Source organism: Sardina pilchardus, chromosome 23, assembly GCF_963854185.1.
Source record: "Sardina pilchardus chromosome 23, fSarPil1.1, whole genome shotgun sequence".
In the NCBI taxonomy this organism is placed as follows: Eukaryota; Metazoa; Chordata; class Actinopteri; order Clupeiformes; family Clupeidae; genus Sardina; species Sardina pilchardus.
The window spans coordinates 10,172,790-10,195,158 of record NC_085016.1 but is presented as its reverse complement, the minus strand read 5'-3'; the positions used below and the strand labels follow the sequence as shown (position 1 = coordinate 10,195,158).

Below are 22,369 nucleotides of genomic sequence, written 5' to 3'. Positions count from 1 at the left end.
CCCCCACCTTCTCTCTCTCTCTCTCTCTCTCTCTCTCTCGCTCTCTCTCACACACACACACACACACACACACACACACACTCTCTCTCTCTCGCTCTCTCTCTCACACACACACACACACACACTCTGTGAGAGAGAGAGAGGGAGAGAGGGAGAGAGAGAGAGAAAGAGAGGGTGAGGGGGAGAGAGAGACCCAACACACCTGGAATCTGCAGAGGCTTTCTCTCCCCCCATGACAGCCCCACCAAGCTCACCACCAGCACCCTGTCTGAGAGCTCAGGGGCCCCTCCTCCCTCCCCTCTCTCCAGCTGGTTAGGTTACACCTCAGGCCTGGGCTCTGTCTTCAGACCATTCATACACACACACACACACACACACACACACACACACACACACACACACACACACACACACACATACACACAATGAGACAGACAGACAGACAGACAGACAGACAGACAGGCAAGGACACATGTGCTTCTGAACACTTCATTTCATTCAAATGAAGAAACATTGCTGTTTAATTGTGGTTCAGACTGTGTGGCTTTCAATGAAAAATGTCCTTTTGGGGGAATGTGAATGAGAGGTTTGCGTTTGGATTACACCATAAATTCATTTTGCGTTCTGCTTCTCTGTCACGCTAACATTTTCATATCAGCAATAATAATAATCCTCTCTCTCTCTCTCTCTCTCTCTTTCTCTCTCTCTTTCTCTCTCTCTCTCTCACTCTCTCTCTCTCTTTCACCTTCTCTCAATCTTACTTACAGAGTTTTGAGATGATGAAAACTACTATATATTTTTGAGAGAAAAAAAAATGAAAAGTTGTCTTGGATTCCCAGCTCTGGTTTTCATTACCAGGTGGTCCCTTGCTACCTGGAGTGAAATGTATAAATCTAACCCCTCGTCTAGACATTTTCCAGCTCCAACGTCAATGTGTAGAAAAAAAATGTCTAGCCAAGGGATGCTAAACTCCCCCTTGAGGTTCGGTTAAATTACTCGGGGAGTTTGATTTTGCACTGCGTCCAGCTCCCAGTACCCTGACTGACCAGTGGGGAAATGAGAATGCTGAAAATGTGGCCCTTCTGATGGTCACTTGCTGAAGTAGCTACACCCAGTGTGAAATATGTGAAGGGTGGACAAAAAGTGTCTGGTCTTGCATTGACCTGACTCTGTGTGTGTGCAATGCATGCATGGAATTGTGTGGTTGTGGATGTGCTTGTGCATGCTTGGGCTAATGTGTGTGTGTGTGTGTGTGTGTGTTTGTGTGTGTGTGAGTGTGTCTGTGTGTGTGTCTGTGTGTGTGTCTGTGTGTGTGTTTATTTCTGTGCATATGGGTGTGTATGGACTTATTTATGGTTGTTCATGCTAACGTGTGTGTGTGTGTGTGTGTGTGTGTGTGTGTGTGTGTGTGTGTGTGTGTGTGTGTGTGTGTGTGTGTGTGTGTGTGTGTGTGTGTGTGTGTGTGTGTGTGTGTGTGTGTGTGTGTGTGTGTGTGTGTGTGTGTGTGTGTGTGTGTGTGCGCGCGCCTCTGGCAGGCCTGGCCTCTGTGGCTGGCATGTGCGAGCCAGAGCGAAGCTGCAGCATCAACGAGGACATCGGCCTGGGATCCGCGTTCACCATTGCCCACGAGATCGGCCACAAGTGAGTCCGCCACACACACACACACACACACACACACACACACACACACACACACACACACATCCCCTGTCTCCCACCCCCCCCCCCACCCCCTCCTCTGCCCTCCTGTTGCCGGGGGAAGCACGGGCGGCGCTCTCCGCAGCTGCAAACCAGCTGTTAATCAGAGCGGGCTACTGACAGCGCACAGACATTTTATTTAGGATGGATTCAGGCCCAGCGTTTATCGCCGGGAAATACATAGCAGCCTGTCCAAACGTGCCTGGGCAAGGAGCATTCTCTAGGACTGATGGCCACTGCCACGGCGAGTCTGGATGTTTTAAATAGTGCTCTCCCTCTCTCTCTCTCTCTCTCTCTCTCCCTCCTCTCGCTCGGCTGTTGGTGCGTGCAAATGGTTTGCAGAGATTTATTTGGTATGTGGTCATTTTAACTGTTGGACTTTTTTGGAGCTACCTGTCAAATTGTTCGTCGAAAGAATTTCTTTTTTTTTTGAGAACTGTCCAGTTTAATATCTTTTTCTCTCAGTGTTCTGCGAAAGCATAAATTTCAACCCCGTTTTTTTGGGGTTTTTTTGACGAATTCATCCGTGAATTATTTTTGTCCTTGCAGACCCTCCACATGAGTGTCCACACAGCCCCAAGCTCCCCCTCGCACCCCCCCCCCCCCCCTCCGACTCCCCCAACTCCCGTTCGCTAAGAAAAACAGTGGTGATGTATTGGTCTACGGAGCTACCCGGCAGAGTTCACCCGCATGGCAATTTCCTTTCTTCTGTCTCGTGTCTGCTTCTGTTGTGGAGCAGTTGTAAAAATAGTCCCCTGCTCTTTAAAGGAGTACTCCACCAAGGCTCTCGCTCTGGGCTCATGCACTTCCTGAGGAGAGTAAAATGTCATAAACGTGAGCCTTAGAAAAACACAGAGGAGTTGTGTGATGTGGTTGGGTTTGTTATTTGCATTAAAACCTGATTTGTGCTTTTGGACAGGAGAGGAAAAGTAAGCTAGGAGGTCTTAGAGAAAGTAAGGTGATCTCTTTTTTTTTTGTTCGGTGCCTGATATCCAGACAAATGTGCAGAAGGAAGGGGTGGGGGAGGGGTTGAAGAATAGATTTTGTATGATGATGTATTTGCAGTTTGGAACTCTGCCTGTAGGTTAATGGTATGTTTGTTGGAGACGTACAGAGGGAAAAGCAAGAAAGAGTGAGAGAGAGAGAGAGAGAAAGAAAGGAGGAGGAAGTGAGAGAGAGAGAGCAGAGAGAGAGAAGGAGAGAAGGAGAGAACAAAAACGAGAGAGCGACAGGAGGAGAAGAAGATGAAGAGAGAGAGGCAGAGAGAGAAGGAGAGAACTAGAGAGAGAAAGAGAGAGAAAGAAAGGGAGATCAGGATAGAGAAAGAGAGAGAGAGCTGGAGAGAGAAGGAGAGGGAGAGAGCAGGATAGAGAAAGAAAGAGAGAGAGAGCTGGAGAGAGAGAAAGAGAGGGAGAGAGAGAAAGAGAGGGAGAGAGCAGGATAGAGAAAGAAAGAGAGCAAGAGAGCTGGAGAGAGAAAGAGAGGGAGAGAGCAGGATAGAGATAGAAAGAGAGTGAGAGAGCTGGAGAGAGAAAGAGAGGGAGAGAGCAGGATAGAAAGAGAAAGAGAGGGAGAGAGCAGGATAGAGAAAGAAAGAGAGTGTGAGAGCTGGAGAGAGAAAGAGAGGGAGAGAGCAGGATAGAAAGAGAAAGAGAGGGAGAGAGCAGGATAGAGAAAGAAAGAGAGTGTGAGAGCTGGAGAGAGAAAGAGAGGGAGAGAGCAGGATAGAAAGAGAAAGAGAGCGAGAGAGCAGGATAGAGAAAGAGAGGGAGCGAGAGAGCGGGAGAGGGAGGGAGTGCTTTGGGAGCAAGGCCAGGAGTGCAGAGTGGTGATTAGGACTCTCTGGTCTCTCCAGAGATGCAGACAGGCCGTGCCCTTTGACCCCTCGCCCATCACACAGCTGTTTCAGACAGAGAGCCCTCTCTTTACAACGTCCTCCACACACACACACTAAAAACAAAACTGCCCCAGGTTGTCCTGCTCGGCCCCCAGGAAGGTTTTTCCCCCGAGCCTGATTGACATACACACACACACTGACTCCTGCCGGCTATCCTGAGTGTGTGTGTGTGTATGTGTGTGTGTGTGTGTGTGTGTGTGTGTGTGGTGTCTGTGTGTGTGCACGTGTCTGTATGTGTATGAGTGTGCATGCACATGTACTGTATGTGTATGAGTAAGCATTTGCTGGGAGAAAGAGATTAAATAAGTATGTGTTCAGTCACACGCCCCCCCTCCCATACAGTACCTGTGTGTGTGTGTGTGTGTGTGTGTGTGTGTGTGTGTGTGTGTGTGTGTGTGTGTGTGCATGCATGCACATGTACTGTATGTGTATTAGTAAGCATTTGCGGGGAGAAAGACAGTAAATAAGTATGTGTTCAGTCACACGCACCCCTCTCATCCCTGTGTGTGTGTGTGTGTGTGTGTCATAGCTTCGGCATGAACCACGACGGCATCGGCAACTCCTGCGGCACCAAGGGCCACGAGACGGCGAAGCTGATGGCGGCCCACATCACGGCCAACACCAACCCCTTCACCTGGTCGGCCTGCAGCAAGGACTACATCACCAGCTTCCTGGAGTAAGTACAGAGGAGCGGAGAGACATGTTTTCTCCATTAGTCGGCCGCCTGCAAATAACCCTCTCGCATCAACATCCTTCATCGGGAGAGAAAATAAATAAGAGCCCGTTTTTAGCCCGTATTTTACCCAGCGAGACCAGGACGCGATTCAAAGATCGATTGACTAGAGCCAGATACCACATGCTGCAGTGGCCTTGGATCAGAAAAAAAAAAAAAAAAGCGAAACCAGGTAGAGTGAGGCTCAGCTGCGCGCAGAGTGTAGCGTTACCTTAGAAGCCACCAGCTTGTGTTGTGATTAGTATGGGGAGTATGGGGAGGGCTCCCACTTTGCGTTGGCTTTTAACCCCTCCTGAAGTGACTCTTACTTTATCCTGAAGTTATTGAAGCATTGACATTTTTTAAAAAAAACCCTTCTTATCATATCAAATGAGCAAACAACATGTCATGCCTTGCAATATTTTTGAGCGCTAAGCTACAACGCAATTCTTGCACTGGACTGGACTGAAAGAAGAATAACGCAGACGTATAGAATGAGAAGTATCGTATAGAAGGGCTATAGGTGTCAGCTCTGATAATGAGCTTTGTAAACCTCGGGGGGGGGGGGGGGGGGGGGGCTTGCTCACAATTGTCCTTTCTGTGGTAATGGCCATGTGATGGTGAGTGAGGTGAAAAGTGAGCCGTAACAGAAGAACAGGCCCGTTCCCACTGGAGATGGCACAGATGCATTGTTGGGCTGGGCCTGCGTGCTCACGGGAAGCCTCGGCTGTGTTGGTCTAAGGGCCTGATGGATGGTGTGTGTAACGGATGTGGCGGCTGCTCTCACATCCTGAAGCCCACTAGAGTCAAGAGGTGGGCCCTGAAGGCTCTGTGTGGTGTGTGTGTGTGTGTGTGTGTGTGTGTGTGTGTGCGCGCGTGTGTGTGCGCGCGTGTGTGTGTGCGCGCATGTGTGTGCGCATGTGTGTGTTCATGTGTGTGCATTTGTGCGTGCATATGTGCGTGAGTGCATGTGCGCGCATGTGTGTGTGTGTATGTGTGTGTGTGTGTGTGTGTATGTTTGGGGGTGTGTGTGTATGTGTATGCGTGTGTGTGTGTATGTGTGTGTGTGTGTACGTGCATGAGTGCGTGTGTGTCTGTGTGTGTGTGTGTGTGTGTGTGTGTGTGTGTGTGTGATTGTGTGTGTGTGAGCCTGTGATTAGCAGCGGCTCCTGTGTTCCTGGAGGGATTTTCACACGGGCTCACCTCACAGGGAAGCTAATGAGGTAAACTGAGAGCAGGGCAGGTACTGTAGTGGTCCTCTGGTTGAGCCCCACGTCAGGTGTGCCGGGGTCAGGCAGTTTGCTCCTGGCTGTTGGGTATTGATATCAGCCCTAGTTAGGGACATGGGCCTCCAGGAGGGGATAACTAGGCCAGGGTCTGTCCATGTTTTCCAGGTTTTAGTTTTTTTTCCCAGGATTTTTCCTATTTAATTGGGTTTACCGACATAGCTAATTTGTGCCTTGATATTTTAAGTAAGTTAAGAGTGGTGTTGGGTAACTTGCCTTGAATTGCAAACATCTAATGTCTCAGATTAAGTGGGGTGTGTAAGTGTAGTCAGTGTCACTCTGCGTTTCACACAGTCACTATTGCTCCTGTGCTCATCTCAGCTGGAGTTTAATACTTAAATACGTTTAATGCTAAGAAATAGAATTAGAATAAGCCTTATAAACCTAATAGAACAGTTTAGAAGATGGTGGTCCAGTGTGCAGACAAATACTTGTAGTCTTGCCGTGTTTGTGTCTGTCTGTGTATGTCATTGTACAGTACAGAGTGCTTCATTGGGTTGTATATCCTGTGCATGTCTGCCTCCTCTGCCCATGTGAGGTGTTCTTTATTTAGACGCTGTGACAGGACTTGAACATTATTTAATTACATTTTAAACAGGGACAAACACAAACTTGTAGTCTGTGGCGAGCAGATCACAGATGTTTTTTTTTTTTGTAGGCATTTAATGTGCGCTCGCTCGCTCGCTCGGCTAGGCTGCGTGGGTTTTGGTGTTTCTCAAACAGAGTTCCTTCCTCCCTGCTCCGGGTGCAGTGTTTTGGCATCCGCGCGGCCAGAAGGAAGCTTTGTTGAATGTCAAGTAATACTTTCTATTTTCTGCAGCGACTATTTTGTCTCTCTCCGAACCAATAAACGGAGAGGTTTGTGCCTGCGGCACACAAGCCTTCCAGAGCCGCTGGCCCCTGCTTGTCTTTCTCCCCAGTGGCCGAGCCTCTCTCCACGCCAGAGAGACGGATTAGTCTTCCAAACAACCGGGGAAGAAAGAGAAATCTCTGCAGACGAAACTTAATATGCCATTGCACCCCCCCCCCCCCCACACACACACACACACACACACACCACTACCACCACCACCACCACTACTACCACCGCCTCAACGTTCTCACCCCCACCCACCCCAGGCAAGACCTCAAGTATTCCTTCCTTTGCAATGTATTTGGTTTAGTCTTCAATTAGATTAGACCTCCAATACTCTGGTTGGAAGCCAAGGATCCTGATTTCAGCGAACGCTCCCCTCGCTTTTTAGAATGAGAGAGGGAGAGAGACAGAGAGAGAGAGAGAGAGAGAGAGACCCTCTGGTCTTGAGCAGCATTGGACCGAAGGGTCCCATTTGTTTATAAGTCCACTGTCAGCTGGTCTCATTTGATGTGTTGCTCCATAAATTGGAGTGTGATCAGCCATGAAAGATCAATTTCTCCTCCTCCTGCTCTCTTACCTTGTGGGACTCTATTTGTCCAAGAAATAAACTCAGCTTCATCAGTAAAGCGCTTGGACTCGAGTTCATCATGTGAATGGTCTTGGAAGAATAGATATTATGGACTCACTGAATTAGCATCAACATGTCTGTATGAACAATGGAATTTCAGGGTCTGGCAGCAATGCTTCCTTTATCAAGTATTCAGCTGTCCTCTGTTAAGATTTAATTTAGTTTTAAGCCTCTCTTCATGCTCCGACTCTTGGTGCTGCTTGTTTGGGCCGAGTAGAAACATTTTTTATCTTGAGTATTGATCTGATATAATACGCTGTTCAACAAATTGATTTACTGCCAGAGTGAAATATTAAAAGTGTGAAAAATGACACATTTTATTTTAATGCTCATTTCAAAATCCAAAATACTGTCACCGACATCGTAATCTCGAGCAGATGGTGAGGGAGGTGTCATCAATTGGTGTGATCCTCTACAGTTGATTTACAGCCAAACACAATCTCTCTCTCTTTGACATTGGAGACAAAGCAAAGCAAAAACAAGACCTCTAGTAGGATTCCACTACCTGTGCTTCCTTATGTAGAACAACCAGTCACAACGTTTCTGTTTGAGCTCTGCCAGTCCCAAAGCTTCCCTTGTTGAACTGTGTCCAATCACAATTGTAGCCCAGCCAATGCCTGCATACTCCCCAGTGCACTGCTGGAAGGAACACCATGGGCCTTTTCGAATCAGAGGAAAAAATCTCCCGAGGGTGTTTAATATGACAGCGAGGCGTCAAGGGTCCTTCTGAACTAATCAAACTCTCTTGCCCTCTGCCTCCCCAGATGCCCTCAACCTCCACCTGTAGCTTTTAGTTTGGATGGAAGTGGGGATGCTGGCTATTACCCCATCTGTCCAGCAGCTCCAAAACAACTGGGGGAAAAAAACAAAGATACTTCCAAATTGACACAGAAATAGTCATTGTACTATTTGATCACATTGTTTTAACAAACAGTAAAGTTTTATGTGATTTGCACATGTCTATGCAAATCAGCACATTAGCTAGCCTTATGTTCCTGCAGGCTGACATCAGACATTAGTGTAAATGTTAATCTTAGAAGGTCGTTTGAAAGCAAGATCCTTAAAAGACATCTTCATTGGACCGTTAGGTGTGATGATACTTACCTGTGTGTTAAAGCAGTGAGGCAACAAGACAGCAACCTTCTGTTTCCTACACACACCCCCTTACTTCCTCGCCTGGTCTGTCCAGTTTCAGCCACCCGTGTCCAGGCGGGCGGATGGAAAAGGGAAGGGAAGGGAAGAGGAGGCACGACAGCGCAGCGACGGAGGACAAAATAAACCTCAGAATAAAACAGGCCCCAACAAGCCCAGCTCTGTCCGGCTGTTTGGCCACCCTCTCTCTCTCTCTCTCTCTCTCTCTCTCTCTCTCTGTCGGTCTCTGTCTCTCTCTATCTCTCTTTGTCTCTCTCTCTTTATCTCTCTTTGTTTCTCTCTCTATCTCTTTGTTTCTGTGTGTGTGTGTGTGTGTGTGTGTGTGTGTGTGTGCTCGTCGGTTGTCAGGAGCAGTGTGCTCCACCAGTTCAGTGTCCCTAGAAGCAGCCGCAGCAGCAGCAGCCATAGCAGACGGCTCTCACGGACATACATATTTCTATCTGACTAAACAGACTAAACAAGAGTTTTTTTGCGTTCCGGACAGAGGACTCCTGCCCCCCCTCCCCCCATCCCCATCCCCATCCCCTCCCCACCCCCCCTCGCGCTCTTTCTCACCACCCTCTTGCAATGTCACTGGGTCCCTCTCAGGGAGTCCGCGCGTCGGAGCAGGTTTTGAAAAAAGGACCATATAAGTCCAGGGCCGTGGGCTCGCCTCGACTTTTGGGGACAGTCCTGGCTACGTCTGTTTTCTCTGCCGTCTGTCCGCGTTGTGTTTTCCCTCCTGCTCATGCTCAATCGTTTCCCTCATAACTCAAGCCAATGGACTGTGAATGTGGCCTGGCTTCGCTTCCAACCGAAAGGGTCTCTGTTTCTTTTTTTTTTCTTTCTTTTCTTTTCTTTTCTTCTTCTTTTGTGTAGAAAGCATGTTTCTCCACTTTCTTCAGCCCTATCTGTGGGACGCCTGCCACAGGGCCAGACAGTGATGGTCGTCTGCTGCTGTTTGTTTGTTGTGGACTCTCAGTCTTATTGTCGGTTTGCAAGTAAGCCTGTAAGGTCTTGATCCTGCTGTAGTCAGTTAAAGGCTCACATTCTATTATAGGTTTAGCTCAGTCGTGATTCAATAGTTGGTTTGTTGACGGGTCCCAGACGGCGAGGAGCTTTCTGGTGTGGTCTGATCTCATCCCTGCGTTGCGTTTATTGTATTCCCCCCCAGTTCCGTTAGGACTGTAGGACTTTTATGCTGTTCGTTATGCGTCCATTGTTTTGGTCTTGATCCTATTGTGTGTGTCTGAAAGGGCCCCGAGTCCTTCTTCAAGGTGTGTTGTTGTTAGTCTGATCCTGATCCTGTAATTGTGCTGTAGACTCTTATTGTCTGTCTTTTGTTTTTGTGACAGCTCAGGTCGGGGGACGTGTCTGGACAACGAGCCTCTGAAGAGAGACTTTCTGTACCCCAGCGTCACCCCGGGCCAGGTGTACGACGCCGACGAGCAGTGCCGCTTCCAGTATGGCGCCACCTCCAGGCAGTGCAAGTATGGGGTAAGATGCCTGCGCTGCACGCACACCTCAAACACGTCACATTTTAGAAGCACACAAGTGTCTGTGTGTCTGTGTGTCTGTGTGTCTGTGTGTCTGTCTGTGTGTCTGTCTGTGTGTCTGTCTGTCTGTCTGTCTGTCTGTCTGTCTGTGTGTCTGTCTGTCTATCTGTCAGTGTTTTGGTGAAACAGTGTTTTCCCCAAAGGCTATATATAGGAATGTCAAAATTACAGATTCCTCAATGTTTTGTTAGTTGTGTGTTTGTGAATATAACTAGCTGACAACGCTGCGCATGTGATGATTATATTATCCATTGGCCCTCTATTGAAATGTGAATGGAGTGCTCTTGTGTTTTGGGGAGGTGAATGGGTTGCCTGTGAACTCTGAGGCGAACGCTGAGCCTCAGGTCAGGCTGTTACCTCCTCCTGACCCGGGGAGAGAGGAGCGAGAGAGCGAGCGGGCGGGCGGGCGGAATGGGCGGCGATGTGATGTGTTCTCCACGTTCCTCCGCTGGGCTTCGATTCAGCATGGCAGCTTTATGGCAGTCTGCTGGCTTTTTATATGCCCAATTAAAAGTCAAATGTTCAGTGCTCATCTGATTATGGCTGGAGGCCCCCGAGATGGCGTTTTTTTGTCTCGGGTTAACAGTGATTCATTTGCAGGGCAGAGAAAAAGCAGGAGACTTACTTGCGCACGGGGCACAAATATAGCGTAATGATAATGGAACTTATGGACAAAACAGATCGAAAACTTCCAGCACCTTCCAGCCCCACTGGCTCAGCGTGAGCCGGCCAAACTCGGCTTGCGCAGACAATCAGCTTCCTCCAGCTTTCTGACTGTTGAGATGTTCGTTTAGTTTGTGTTTTCAGATCCAACAACACAATCTGTATCCATCAGGCAGTGGGGGGGGGGGGGGGGGAAATTATAACACACATGCCGCGTATCAAAGAAAGAAAGACAAAAAAAAAAAGTCAAAGAGAGAGAGAAGCTTGTTCCCATCTAAACGCAGTTCCTGTGTCATCCATTTCCAGGGCTAGATAAAAGCCAGCACCAGCCTGAAGGTGTAAGTAGGGGTTGGAGTGGCGAGGTGCTGTGGGATCAAAGGAGAACACAGCAGGTCCATAAAGCCCCCATGATGCCCCTGTGCTCAGGAACAGGCCACCGATAACAATCACAACCAATGATGCTCTCTGCCTTCTCAGATTAACTCAAGGCCTTCCAAGTCAACATTCCTTTCCCCCGAGATCAAACAAGCCCCCCAAATCTGATTATGATAGGGGTGATTGTTTTATTGGCACCTGTGATGTGGGGCTGTTACGGCCTGCTGGGGGTTGTTTATGGATGTTTGCACTACCCACACATCGTCTCGAGATCCCGCTGCCCGCGGGTGGAAACGTTTCGGGGCGGGGTGGCGTGTGTGGTTCCCCCCCCCCATTCCTCCACATTCTAATGACTCGTGCCGGCCAGATTAACAAGCGCGCGGAGATAAAGTGCGCCGGCAAGAGAGAGAGGGGCACGGACGGAGCCGCAGAAAACGCGCAGATGAATCACGGCGGGAGAATGAAAAGACATTAGGAGGTATTGCCTTGCGTTAGACAAATATGTGGCTGTGTGCTTGAACCGAATGACCAGATATTAGAGGCCCGTGCGGTTCTCTCCCCCCCCGACCACCACCGCCACCGCCGCCGCCGCCGCCGTCCCCCCTGAGCCGAGTGCGCGATACGGGGAGCGTCGGGAGCCAAAGCAGTAACCCTGTAATCCTACGCCTGCGAGCAGGGCCTGCGGTATAGATGAGCATGAAAAGATGCTTTAAAAAGCAGCACGGCCCCTGGAAGGCTTTTTAACGCAGCATGTCGAGGTCGTGCTGGTGGATAATCTCCCTCTTTTTTCCTCTCTTCTGTTTTTTTCTCTCCCTCTCTCTCCCCCTTTCTCTCCCTCTCTCTCTCTCTCTCTCTCTCTCCCCGTTTCTCTCTCTCTCTCTCTCGCTCTCCTTTGCGCTCGCGGCCCATCTGGTAAAGAGATGAGCGCGCTCCACACGCCCTCCACCGCGGCGCTCGTTTTTGGGGTTTTGGCGCGGGCCCTCCTCGGCCCCCGAAAAACCTGGAAGAGCGCTCCTGCGGGGGCACTTGTTGCTACCAGGGCGCATGCCATTCCAAAACCAAAAATACTCGTTAATGATTAAATTCAGGAAATCCACGCGACGGCGCCGAGCCCCGATGGGTTTTTCGGTAGCCGGGGCCCCGATCTGTAGGTTTGAGCCTCTCCAGGTCACCACAGAGTGCTGGCTCCTTTTCACGGCGATCTGGTAATAAGGGCTGAAATCATTCGCAGACATACCGGTACTGACGAGAGAGTCGAAAAAACTGTGCGTTTTAGGGACCCTGATGGTCTGATACTCACTTAAATGCACAGAATGCGTTCCAGCGACCGTAAAAAGCCTACGCAAATGACACAATATTGGATTGTCGTCATTTGGATATCCCGTTATGAACATGGTTGTGCATACTGAACGCGTTTCGTTGATGAGATGCACGCAGTGCTGTTCCATACAGACCGTTTCCGTGTACTTCGAGCAGGAAACAAAACCCAACCTGGCCCGCGTGGACTCGATGCCAATCAAGCTCACTTGTGATCGGACTCCCAGGATCCTCAACGTGATACCTGCCCCCCCCAACCACCCCCCACCCCCCGTCAGTGCCAGGAGGTTTTATTGCGACCCGCTGTCTTTTCACTTTCGCTTAAATCCGTCAGCGCCAAAGGCAGTCACGTTCCTGCTCCGGGTTTTCTGGCCTCCGATGTATTGATATTGTGAATGGGCCCACTCGAGCTCTTATTGGAAGCAGCTGCTCTGCCCAGATTGCTGGGGACCTGGAGGTCAGAGCCCAAGCTGGCCGTCGTAACTCTTTCTCTTTCTGTCTTTCTTTCTCTCTCTTTCTCTCTCTCTTTCTCTCTCTCTCCCTCTCTTTTTTTTGTTGTGGATGTGCTCCTCGCTACACGGTTGTCTTGTGAGGCCTTTGAAGTGGTGCCTTGTTAAACGGATCTTGTTCGCTTTAATAGGAAATCTAATGCAAATGTTGTCCAGAGCTGAACTTGTCACACACACATAAACACGCACACACTGGCACACACACACACACACACACACACACACACACACACACACTCACACACACAGACTTACTTTTTTCTAATGTTTGTCTGCTTACGAAGCTGGCAGACATCCCCAGCAGCACCCTGTCCACCTCAGTCCATACAGCTTAGTGTTGTGGTCAGTACAGTGCCAGAGAGAGAGAGAGAGAGAGAGAGTGAGGCTGAGGTAACTTGTTTACAAGTTCCAAAGACTTTTTTGTTTTGTCTGCTGTTTTTCTCTGTCTCGTGCTTGTATGTGTGTGTGTGTGTGTGTGTGTGTGTGTGTGTGTGTGTGTGTGTATGTGTGTGTGTGTGATTATTTTTCCCCTTCACACTGACTACAGTCTTCAGACAACTGGCTCGCAGAACTGAAATGGAGACAGACATTATTATGTTTTAAACACAGTAACGTTTGACTTTATTTATACACGAAGGAAATGCCGTCGTAATTCTCAGTCAGGGTGTATATTACATGACGTGAGTGTATATTATATTCTGACCAACTACCTTTTGCCTTCTTTCCTAGGAAGTGTGTAGAGAGCTGTGGTGTCTAAGCAGGAGTAACCGCTGTGTTACCAATAGCATTCCAGCCGCCGAGGGCACCTTATGCCAGACGGGCAGCATCGAGAAAGGGGTGAGTCAGGGGCACTGTGCTGTGCCCATTTACTGCCCGAAGGGAGTAGCCCGGTCATTTCTCCACTGATATCTCTTGAAATAAGATTACCTCCACTATACTTAACGCCGCATTCGTGATGGATAGACGATCCGGTCCGGTCTGTGGAAAGGTTTGTGTATGCTTTGGTCTTGGTCTGTCTGTTGGCTCGGTCTCGTGTCTACCTGAAATTAGTGGACAGGCTGGATGGAAAGATGGGGGGACTATAATTTTGAGGGCGGCATTAATGAGTAAGTAACCGTCCACACACATCGTCAAGTATTCCAGCCAGTTACGGCATCTCTTCCGTTTATTTTCAGAAAGTTCTGAACATACACACACTTCAAAGAGCACATTTTGGGGTGAGCTAATCCGCAAACAGCTAAGTGCTCTACCAGAAGAAGCTGATGCTAACATCAACATTACCCTGAACTCGAGCCCTAGCTTCCTTCAGCCAGTCCAGTCTCACCCTTCAGTGTGCCCTGATTGGTTTATACAGCTAGACTGTATTGGAATTGCCGTCCCTGATTGCAGACCCCCGGGTAGTCCATTAGACCATTTCTTTTCCCCCCAGAGAGTATTTATTTTTGTGATTGCTGTCTGAAAGTAAGGCCAGATAGCTGAAGTTCTCCAAAAGAGCCGCAGACACAGGTGCGGTGGACTAGCTGTAGCCATGTTGCCACCCGCAATACGCAGACCTCAGTGCAGGCTAACACAGGGACAACTCTCCAGCACAGCTGCTCTCGTTCTTTCTCTTTCTCTCTGTTTCTCTCTTGTACTCTCTCTTTCTCTCTCTCCGTCTGTCTCTCTCTCTTGCACTCTCTCCCTCTCCCTGTGTGTCTTTCTCTCTTTTGCATTCTTGATGTCTCTCTGTCTCCCTCTGTCTCTCTCTCTCTGTTGCACTCTCTCTTCTCTTCCTGTATGTCTCTCTCTGTTTTGCATTCTCTCTCTCTCTCTTTCTCTCTCTCCCTGTCTCACTCTCTCTTGCACTCACTCTCTCTCCCTGTGTGTCTCTCTCTCTTTTGCATTCTCTCTCTCTCTCTCTTTCTCTCTCTTGCTCCTATTCAGACATTGCTCTGCTTCCATTGTTGCCCTGGGGGAGAGAGATGAGAATAAGACGGCCATTCCCAACGCCCACTCATGCACACACCGGGGGGAGGGTGGTGGGGGTGAGGGTTCGGGTGGAGAGAGGGGTGGATGGTGGATGGGGGTGGAGGGGGGCTTTGGGTCATCAGTTCACGTCTGCGGCGGGCCAGGTCGGGGAGAGACAGTTTTAACAGAGATCACAGCCCCCATTGTGCGCGGGGCAGCGGCGGCTCAGGAGCGCCAATGGGAGCGCGTCACCAGCTGTCCGGCTGCATTAGCGTCGGCCCGCCGCGCCCATTCAGCCCGCGCCCAGCGCCGGGCCCCGGCCTGAGCCCCGTGTTTGTACGCCAGCAAGTGGCCCGCTCCGCTCCGCTCGGCCCCCGGGCCCACGCCGCTTCAAAGGAATACGAGTGTCAGCCATTTCTTAGACTGTGTGTCATAGGGCCAAGCCCCTGCCAACAAGAGAGGAGGGTTTGGGGGGGGGGGGGCGGGGGGGCTGGTGTGGAGGGAGGGAGGGAGAGGGTGATGGAGAGGGTAACAGAGAGAGAGAGAGAGAGAGAGATGGAGAGAGAGGGAGGGACAACAGGGTGGGGATAGACAGGTTAAAGGAGAGGGAAGAGAAAGGAGCAGTAGTGGATGGGCGGATGAGGGTGAAATAGAGTGAAAGTGGACCAGAGACAATGAGGGAGGGAAGGAGGGAGAGAGATGGAGAGGGAGAGAGAAAGAGAGAGGGAGAGAGAGAGAGAGAGATGAGGCCATCTAATTAATCAGTGTATGAAGATCATTGTGAGCCCACAGTTGAGTCACGCTCTACAATAGACCCATAAGAGGCGGTTGTGGCTGTTTGATGTCAGGAGTTCAGGTCCTGCATCAGAGGCTGCATCTAATGGGAGATCTCAGGGAAGTTCCAGGATGTATTAGTTCCCCTCTGGGACTTATATGTGTTTTGAAAACAGGTCTCTCCACCAAAGGGAGTCTCAGTGCGTGCCTTTGTCTCCTTGCGGCCGATAAGACAATCTTAAGGGGGCTATTTTGGGCAGACCTGTTGCTAGCTAGACGCTATTAATCTTGTTTATATACTGTCTTAGCATATTAGCCTCCTTTCGGATGGTAGACAGTGGTTCCTGGCCAGCACCTCGTGTGTGTGTGTGTGTGTGTGTGTGTGTGTGCGCGTGTGTGTGCGTGTGTGTGGGTGCGTGCGCATGTGTTTGCGAGCACGCTGCGGTTTAACCTACTGACACAGTTGTGGTGTGAGGACACACATTGTCCCGCGTCCAACTTTTCCTCTCCCCTGTCCTTGTGCAGACGTAATGGGATTACCACGTGAAATGTCTCCTCAGCCTAACCCAATCTACCTCATTTACTTTTAAGGAACTGACATGTGGACTATGACGTCGATCCAATTACATTTGCTCAGCGAATTATTAAAAGTACAGGAGTAGGAGTCATTGATTTGATGTAGTGTCTGTTCATCATTCTGTCACTCAAGACTGTTTTTATCTCTCTCTCACACAACCTCCTCCCCCCATCTTTTCCTCCCTCTCTTTATCTCTGTATCACTCTTTTCTCTCTCCCTCTCACTGTCTTATCTCTATGTGTCTCACGCTCCCGCTCTCTCTCTCTCACAACCTCCTCCCCCCATCTTTTCCTCCCTCTCTTTATCTCTGTATCACTCTTTTCTCTCTCCCTCTCACTGTCTTATCTCTCCGTCTGTCTCTCGCTCCCTCTCTCTCTCACAACCTCCTCCCTCCATCTTTTCCTCCCTCTCTTTATCTCTGTATCACTCTTTTCTCTCTCCCTCTCACTGTCTTATCTCTCCGTCTGTCTCTCGCTCCCTCTCTCTCTCACAACCTCCTCCCTCCATCTTTTCTGTGATGATCTCTGTATCTCTCTCTCTCTTTCTCTCTCTCTCTCTCCCTCTCTCTCCCTCATCTCTGGCTCCCTGTCCTGTTGCAGTGGTGTTACCAGGGCGACTGCGTGGCGTTCGGGACGTGGCCCCAGAGTGTGGACGGAGGCTGGGGCCCCTGGTCCATGTGGGGGGAGTGCAGTCGGACGTGCGGAGGGGGCGTGTCCTCCTCCATGCGACTCTGTGACAGCCCACCGTAAGTAGGCAAAGTAAGCCATGGCAAGCTGAGCGTGCACGCCGGCCCATCTCCACGGCAACGTGACATGCAGGGGGGGGGGGGGGGCGTTGGGGGGGGGTGGGGGGGAGATAGGGCTCCTGTCTCTGAGGAGCCACACATGTAGACCCCTCTCCATGGCAACCATGCAGGCTCCCTCGTGATACTTACTGACAGGCATATACAGGATGTCACAAGTCTTCTGGCCCCTTCAAACAAAACTGCACAAACCACTGGACATAGATCTGCATAATTTATTTGGCAGTCGTTTTATCCAAAGCAGAGGTGTAAAACTCCGACTTCAGAAAGTAAGAGTCCTATCATATATTTCTTCCAACCTTTGATTGAAGTAGCTTATTATATTTTGTATTGTGCATGGAAGGCTCTTTAGCAAGTTCATATATTTACGATGGACCATCAGCTGTGTTGCAACAGCATCATCTGTTATATTCTGCACTGCAGTATATTCACACTGATACTGAAGATGTTGTTCATGCCCACAACAAGCAACAGGTCTGTGTAGACCAGTACATTAAATCAGTAGACGTTACAACACAGCTGACGCTTCCAGGAATATATGCGTTGGCTAAAGACTCTTCCACTTAATTCCAGCTCAATTAGTACATCTACAGTACCTCAGGCAGGTAGATCAGCTAATTAGTGAATATCACCTGGGAAGTCCACAGGTTGAACCAATACATGGTTGGACTTTTACTTTCTGAATCCTGGCTTTTACAACTGTCATCCAAAGTCACCTAGAACATTGCTCATAATGTATATTCTGTATTTTAAGTGCCTCAAGCCCATGCCACTTGCTTAGTTACACCACCTTACACTATTTCCTTCCCTTCCCTACGTTACCTGCACTAATAGTCCCTAATAGCCATGTCGGACCATCCTTGAAGTCCTCATACGATGATATATGACACTGTTGTGGTTGATATTATGGTCCATGATGTTATGACGGTCAGTCAGAAATGGGGTCAAACAGCCCAGATTCATTCATCACCTGTTCTGGAGGGCTCGGGGCCCCCGTCAGACAGTCTCGTGTCTGGGCTGGTGTGCGCATGTGTTTGGGCCGGTAACACGAGAGCCGCCACTCACCGCGCCGCCTCTGTGGGAACCTGTGGTGTGTGTGGCAGGCACCGCACAGCGCTTTCCTGCACTGCACCGGCCCTGGGAGCTCACCGTGTGTGTGTGTGTGTGTGTGTGTGTCAGGGTTGGTGTGTGTGTATGTCTGTATTGGTGTGTGTGTGTGTGTGTGTGTGTGTGTGTGTGTGTGTGTGTGTCTCTGTGTGTCTGTCGGGGTCAGTGTGTATGTGTCTGTATTTGTGTGTGTGTGTGTGTGTGTGTGTGTGTGTGTGTGTCGGGGATCTGTGTGTGTGTGTGTGTGTGTGTGTGTGTGAATATATGTCTGTGTAGGGGGGGTGATTGTTGGTTGGGTTTCACTCCTGGCGGCAGCGGAAACGTCTGTCCTCGCTCTCGCCCCCACAGACAGGGAGCTCGGGGTGGCCGGCATAATGCAGACCACCTGTGTGTGTTACACGAGTGTCTGTACACACACGTGCACAGGCGCGCGCACACACACACACACACACACACACGCACACGCTCACACAGTATGACACACCAGACATCAGGTCCACATTCATTCCTCCATAGCATCACCTACAGTAGCATTTACCAATACAGAGCATTCATTTGCACTAGTGAGCATTAGTGAGCCTATGATAGCCTGCAGTCTCATTAGCAATTGAATGCAGATGCTAATAACTCATAGACCGTTCTGTAGCCTTCAACAGATATTTCCAGGGGAGATGATCACATCACATGTCCCCTGACCTTGATACACGCATGATAATTGATTAAACTAGACGGTTCATCAACTGTTGATTGATTCAATCAAAAACAATCCAGATGAGCTGACGCATTTGTCTTACTGTATGTCTTTGCAAAAGAGTAGGCTACCGCACGCACATCCAAAAACGATAAAACAAACTGGGTGCTGGACAGATAAGCGTAAGTTAGGAGAGAGAAAGTCCGCACACCAGAAAATGCTCCTCAGTTCTTTAACGGTAAATCACCACGTAACGTTTCGGGCCCTAGCCCTTCATCTGATGAAGGGCTAAGGCCCGAAACTTTACAGTACGTGGTGATTTACCGTTAAAAAACTGAGGAGAATTTTCTGGTGTGCGGACTTTCTCTCTCCTTACTGTATGTCTTTCCCATGAGCGCAGCACGATAGCCTGCTTTAGCTGGTTAGCTGGTTAGCACTGCTAGTGCTAGTGCTAGTGCAGCATTCTGATGGGCCTCCAAGCAGGTTAGCGCTGCTACAGTAGTACAGCATTCTGATGGGCCTCCACATGCTCATCTCTCAGTGTGGAGGTGTGATGGGGGATCTCTTCTCTTCAGTGGGGAGTGATTTGGGTCTCTGACACAGCATACCGGTTCATCTCATCCATCTGCACTCTCTTTCTCTCTCTCTCTCTCATTCTTTCTCTCTCTCTCTCTTCCTCTCTCTCTTTCTTTCTCTCTCTCTCTCTCTTTCTCTTTCTATCAGGCCCTCAGGAGGAGGGAAGTACTGTCTGGGGGAGAGGAAACGCTACAGATCCTGTAACACTGACGTGAGTGCAAGCACACACACACATACACACACACACACACACACACACACACACACACACACACACACACACATATATACTGTACATACATTTTATGTATTATGAATAATCCATCACTGCCGAGATCCAGTAAATCAGCTGTTAAGATAGATAGAATAGAATAGATTAGTAGATGGAAATTGCCTTGTTGCAGACATTTTGGCCTCGGTGCATTTTTCTGTTTAAGAAAATAGAGTCCAATAAAAAAAAAAAAAAAAGAATCACATCGGTCCAATTTCTTTCAAACAACTGCTGTCAAAAACAATTGCTGTGCACAAATATTTGTGTGAAGCTGGAAATTTGTAAGTCTCCCCATCGACCATTTCAAGGTGTCCTGTTTTTCTTGACATGAAAATTGAGCCTGGCGGGGGGCTTGTGGCCAGATCACCACAGCAGTTAAAAATAACAGCCAGGGCCAAGAGAGCACTGGACGTTTTCTTTCTGTCTTTCTTTCTTTCTTTTTTTTTTTTTTTTTTTGCTTCGGGAAACAAACATCCCATAATTGCTGCCCCGGCCGGCCATCCCCGAGACCAGATGTCCAACGCAAACCTGCCAGCCGTGGCCAGGACTTGGGAGCGCGGTTAACCCCAACACACAGAGCCGGGCAGATGCAGACCACTGGCCTGCCACCAGCACTCATCTGACCGGCCTCTGTCTTCATACTGTACCCCAGCTCCGAGCCCCCCAGGGGCCACAGCCAGGGACCGGGGCGGGCGGGGGGTGAGCTGGCCGTGTCGTGGTGGTCAGAGGCGTCCAGATCAGACCTCTGGCGCTTCTTGATGAGCTGAGTCATGTTGGAGGTGGACCCCATGGGGCTGCGGTTCTTGTGGCAGATCTTTGCACTGGTGTTGGTGACGGCGGTAGCCATTCTCACCCTGTGCAACCCCACACGGATTCCACCAGGCATTACTGTACAGAGTGCATTTCAGGCCCCTCGCTGCAGTTCAGCAGAGCTCACTTACTGTGCTGGATAAGCCAATGACAGTCCGGTATTAATCGCTGACCATTTTCTTGATTGATCAATCGCTATAATAATGCTAATAATTTTGCTTTTAATTTGTTTAAATTTGTTACACGGCACCTTTCAAAGCACACAAGATTTACAAGTAGGAGTAAACACAGTGAAAAGGCACATTAAAGTCCATAAGCCATTTTAAAAAGGTGGGCTTTAAGAGCTGTTTTGTATTGGATTATTGAGTCGAGAACACGGATCCCATATGGAAAAGGAATACACAAATCATACACAATTTTACCATGTTTTATCTGAATCCTTGTAGATTTTTATATGACAGTGAAACCATTATTAGATCCTTGGTAAATCTGTGTAACCTGAAACATATAAAACTTTGTAACCTGTAAGGGCTACAGTATATGACGTTGTATGAGGAAAACGAGAAATGGGCCACTTTCAAGAGTAGATCATAAAATTGTTCTATATAAAACACATTGCTGGCAGTACAAGTTTTTTCTATTTTTTTTTTCATATGGGATGTGTGAGGGGAGCGAGTTCCACAGTCTGGGTGCAGCATACTGTAGATAAAGGCGAGCGTGCAGGAAATGGTGAGCCTGATGTTTGGCACTGACAATAACCCAGCTGTAGATGAACACAGTGAACGACGGGAGGGTGTAGAAATCTGTAGGAGTTCTGTGTCTCTTACGGAGGGCAAAGGTTATGGAGGGCTTTTGAATGTCATCAACAGGATTTTAAAGTTGATCTGTTGAGAGCCAGGGAGCCCGTGTAGCTCTATCAGCAGCGGTGACGGAGGACTGTGTGCGGGTGATAATCCGTGTTTTGAGTGAGTCGGAGGCGATGGATGAGTTTGTTTGGGACGCCTGTCAGGATCGTATTGCAGTAGTCGATGTGAGACGTTACAAGGTTGTTGACAAGCACTTCAGCGGGGCATTGCATGAGTGCAGGGCGCAGTGTGGAGATGTTTCTGAGATGAAAAAACGCAGTCCAACAGACAATGGCTGCGTTTCCCAGATTTGTTAAGAAGCTCTTAAGTGCTAAGGTCTTAGGAGCGTTGTTAGAACGTTCTTAGAGCGTTCTTAAGAAGATCTTAGCACTTAAGAGCTTCTTAACAAATCTGGGAAACGCGGCCAATATTGGTACTTTCCAGGATAACACCAAGGATCTTCATCTGAGACAGATATGGTGGTCTCTCCAAAGGAGATTGAGGAGATAATGTTTTTTACAAATGTAGAGGTGGTACCAGTGAGTAACAGCTCAGTTTTTTACTGTTGAGTTTCAGTAGATTGCTTGTCATCCATGTCTGTGTGTCATCGAGACAAGCAATGTGGGTATTCATACTTTGCAGTCATGTGACTACCATGGATACCTGGCAGGCAAGAAACGCTGACAAAAATGGCTAATGTTTGCATGTTTGTAGCTATGTAGCTACAAAGTGACATCTGTTCCGTTCTGTTATGAAGTCCTCATCTGATTGTACATGGTGCCCGCCGGCGAATGACAGCTTGATAAGTAGTTAAAAAAAAAAAAAAACATAACCCCAATTTATCTTCTCTGCGGTTAGTGTGCATCCAATCGCACACCAACGTTTTCACCTTCCATATAGTTACTTTCATATAGTAAAACTTTCAACATCCTAGCAAGATCCTTGATAAGTTGACTGGTTTTCGTTGCTGGAGAATGATGTTCTTGTCCACCAGCCAGTAGTTGTGATGTCACATGCAAAGTATGAATTGGGAGGCAGAGTGATAGTGATGACTATGTCTACTCTAGACTATCACCAGATTTACTGTACCTTTACTTACCACTAGCATAGGTGGATTATCCTTAGTTAAATCATCACGACATGTTTATGTTTATGTTTTTAATTATTGGTTTATTTGGTAGGGACCATGCATATTTATGAACATTGTTGTATAAAAAAAATGCACCCATGTAAATATGCCAGAATTAGTCAAATGACTACTTTTCATCTGTAGTCCCCATGGCAGGTAACATAAAAACATATCTAAAAAGACAATAGACAACAAAAAAGACAAAACATGGA

General features: G+C 48.7%; 1 protein-coding gene across 1 annotated transcript in view; it reads left to right on the top strand.

Moving 5' to 3' along the window:
• The window catches only part of adamts6 (ADAM metallopeptidase with thrombospondin type 1 motif, 6), a 54,075-nt gene that overhangs the window by 12,022 nt on the left and 19,684 nt on the right, over positions 1–22,369 (top strand). Inside the window, exons 8-13 of the mRNA XM_062528048.1 lie at positions 1,536–1,641; positions 4,125–4,271; positions 9,564–9,705; positions 13,358–13,465; positions 16,526–16,671; positions 19,250–19,313. Of these exons, the coding sequence (XP_062384032.1) occupies positions 1,536–1,641; positions 4,125–4,271; positions 9,564–9,705; positions 13,358–13,465; positions 16,526–16,671; positions 19,250–19,313 (713 nt within the window). The remainder of the gene's footprint in view (positions 1–1,535; positions 1,642–4,124; positions 4,272–9,563; positions 9,706–13,357; positions 13,466–16,525; positions 16,672–19,249; positions 19,314–22,369) is intronic.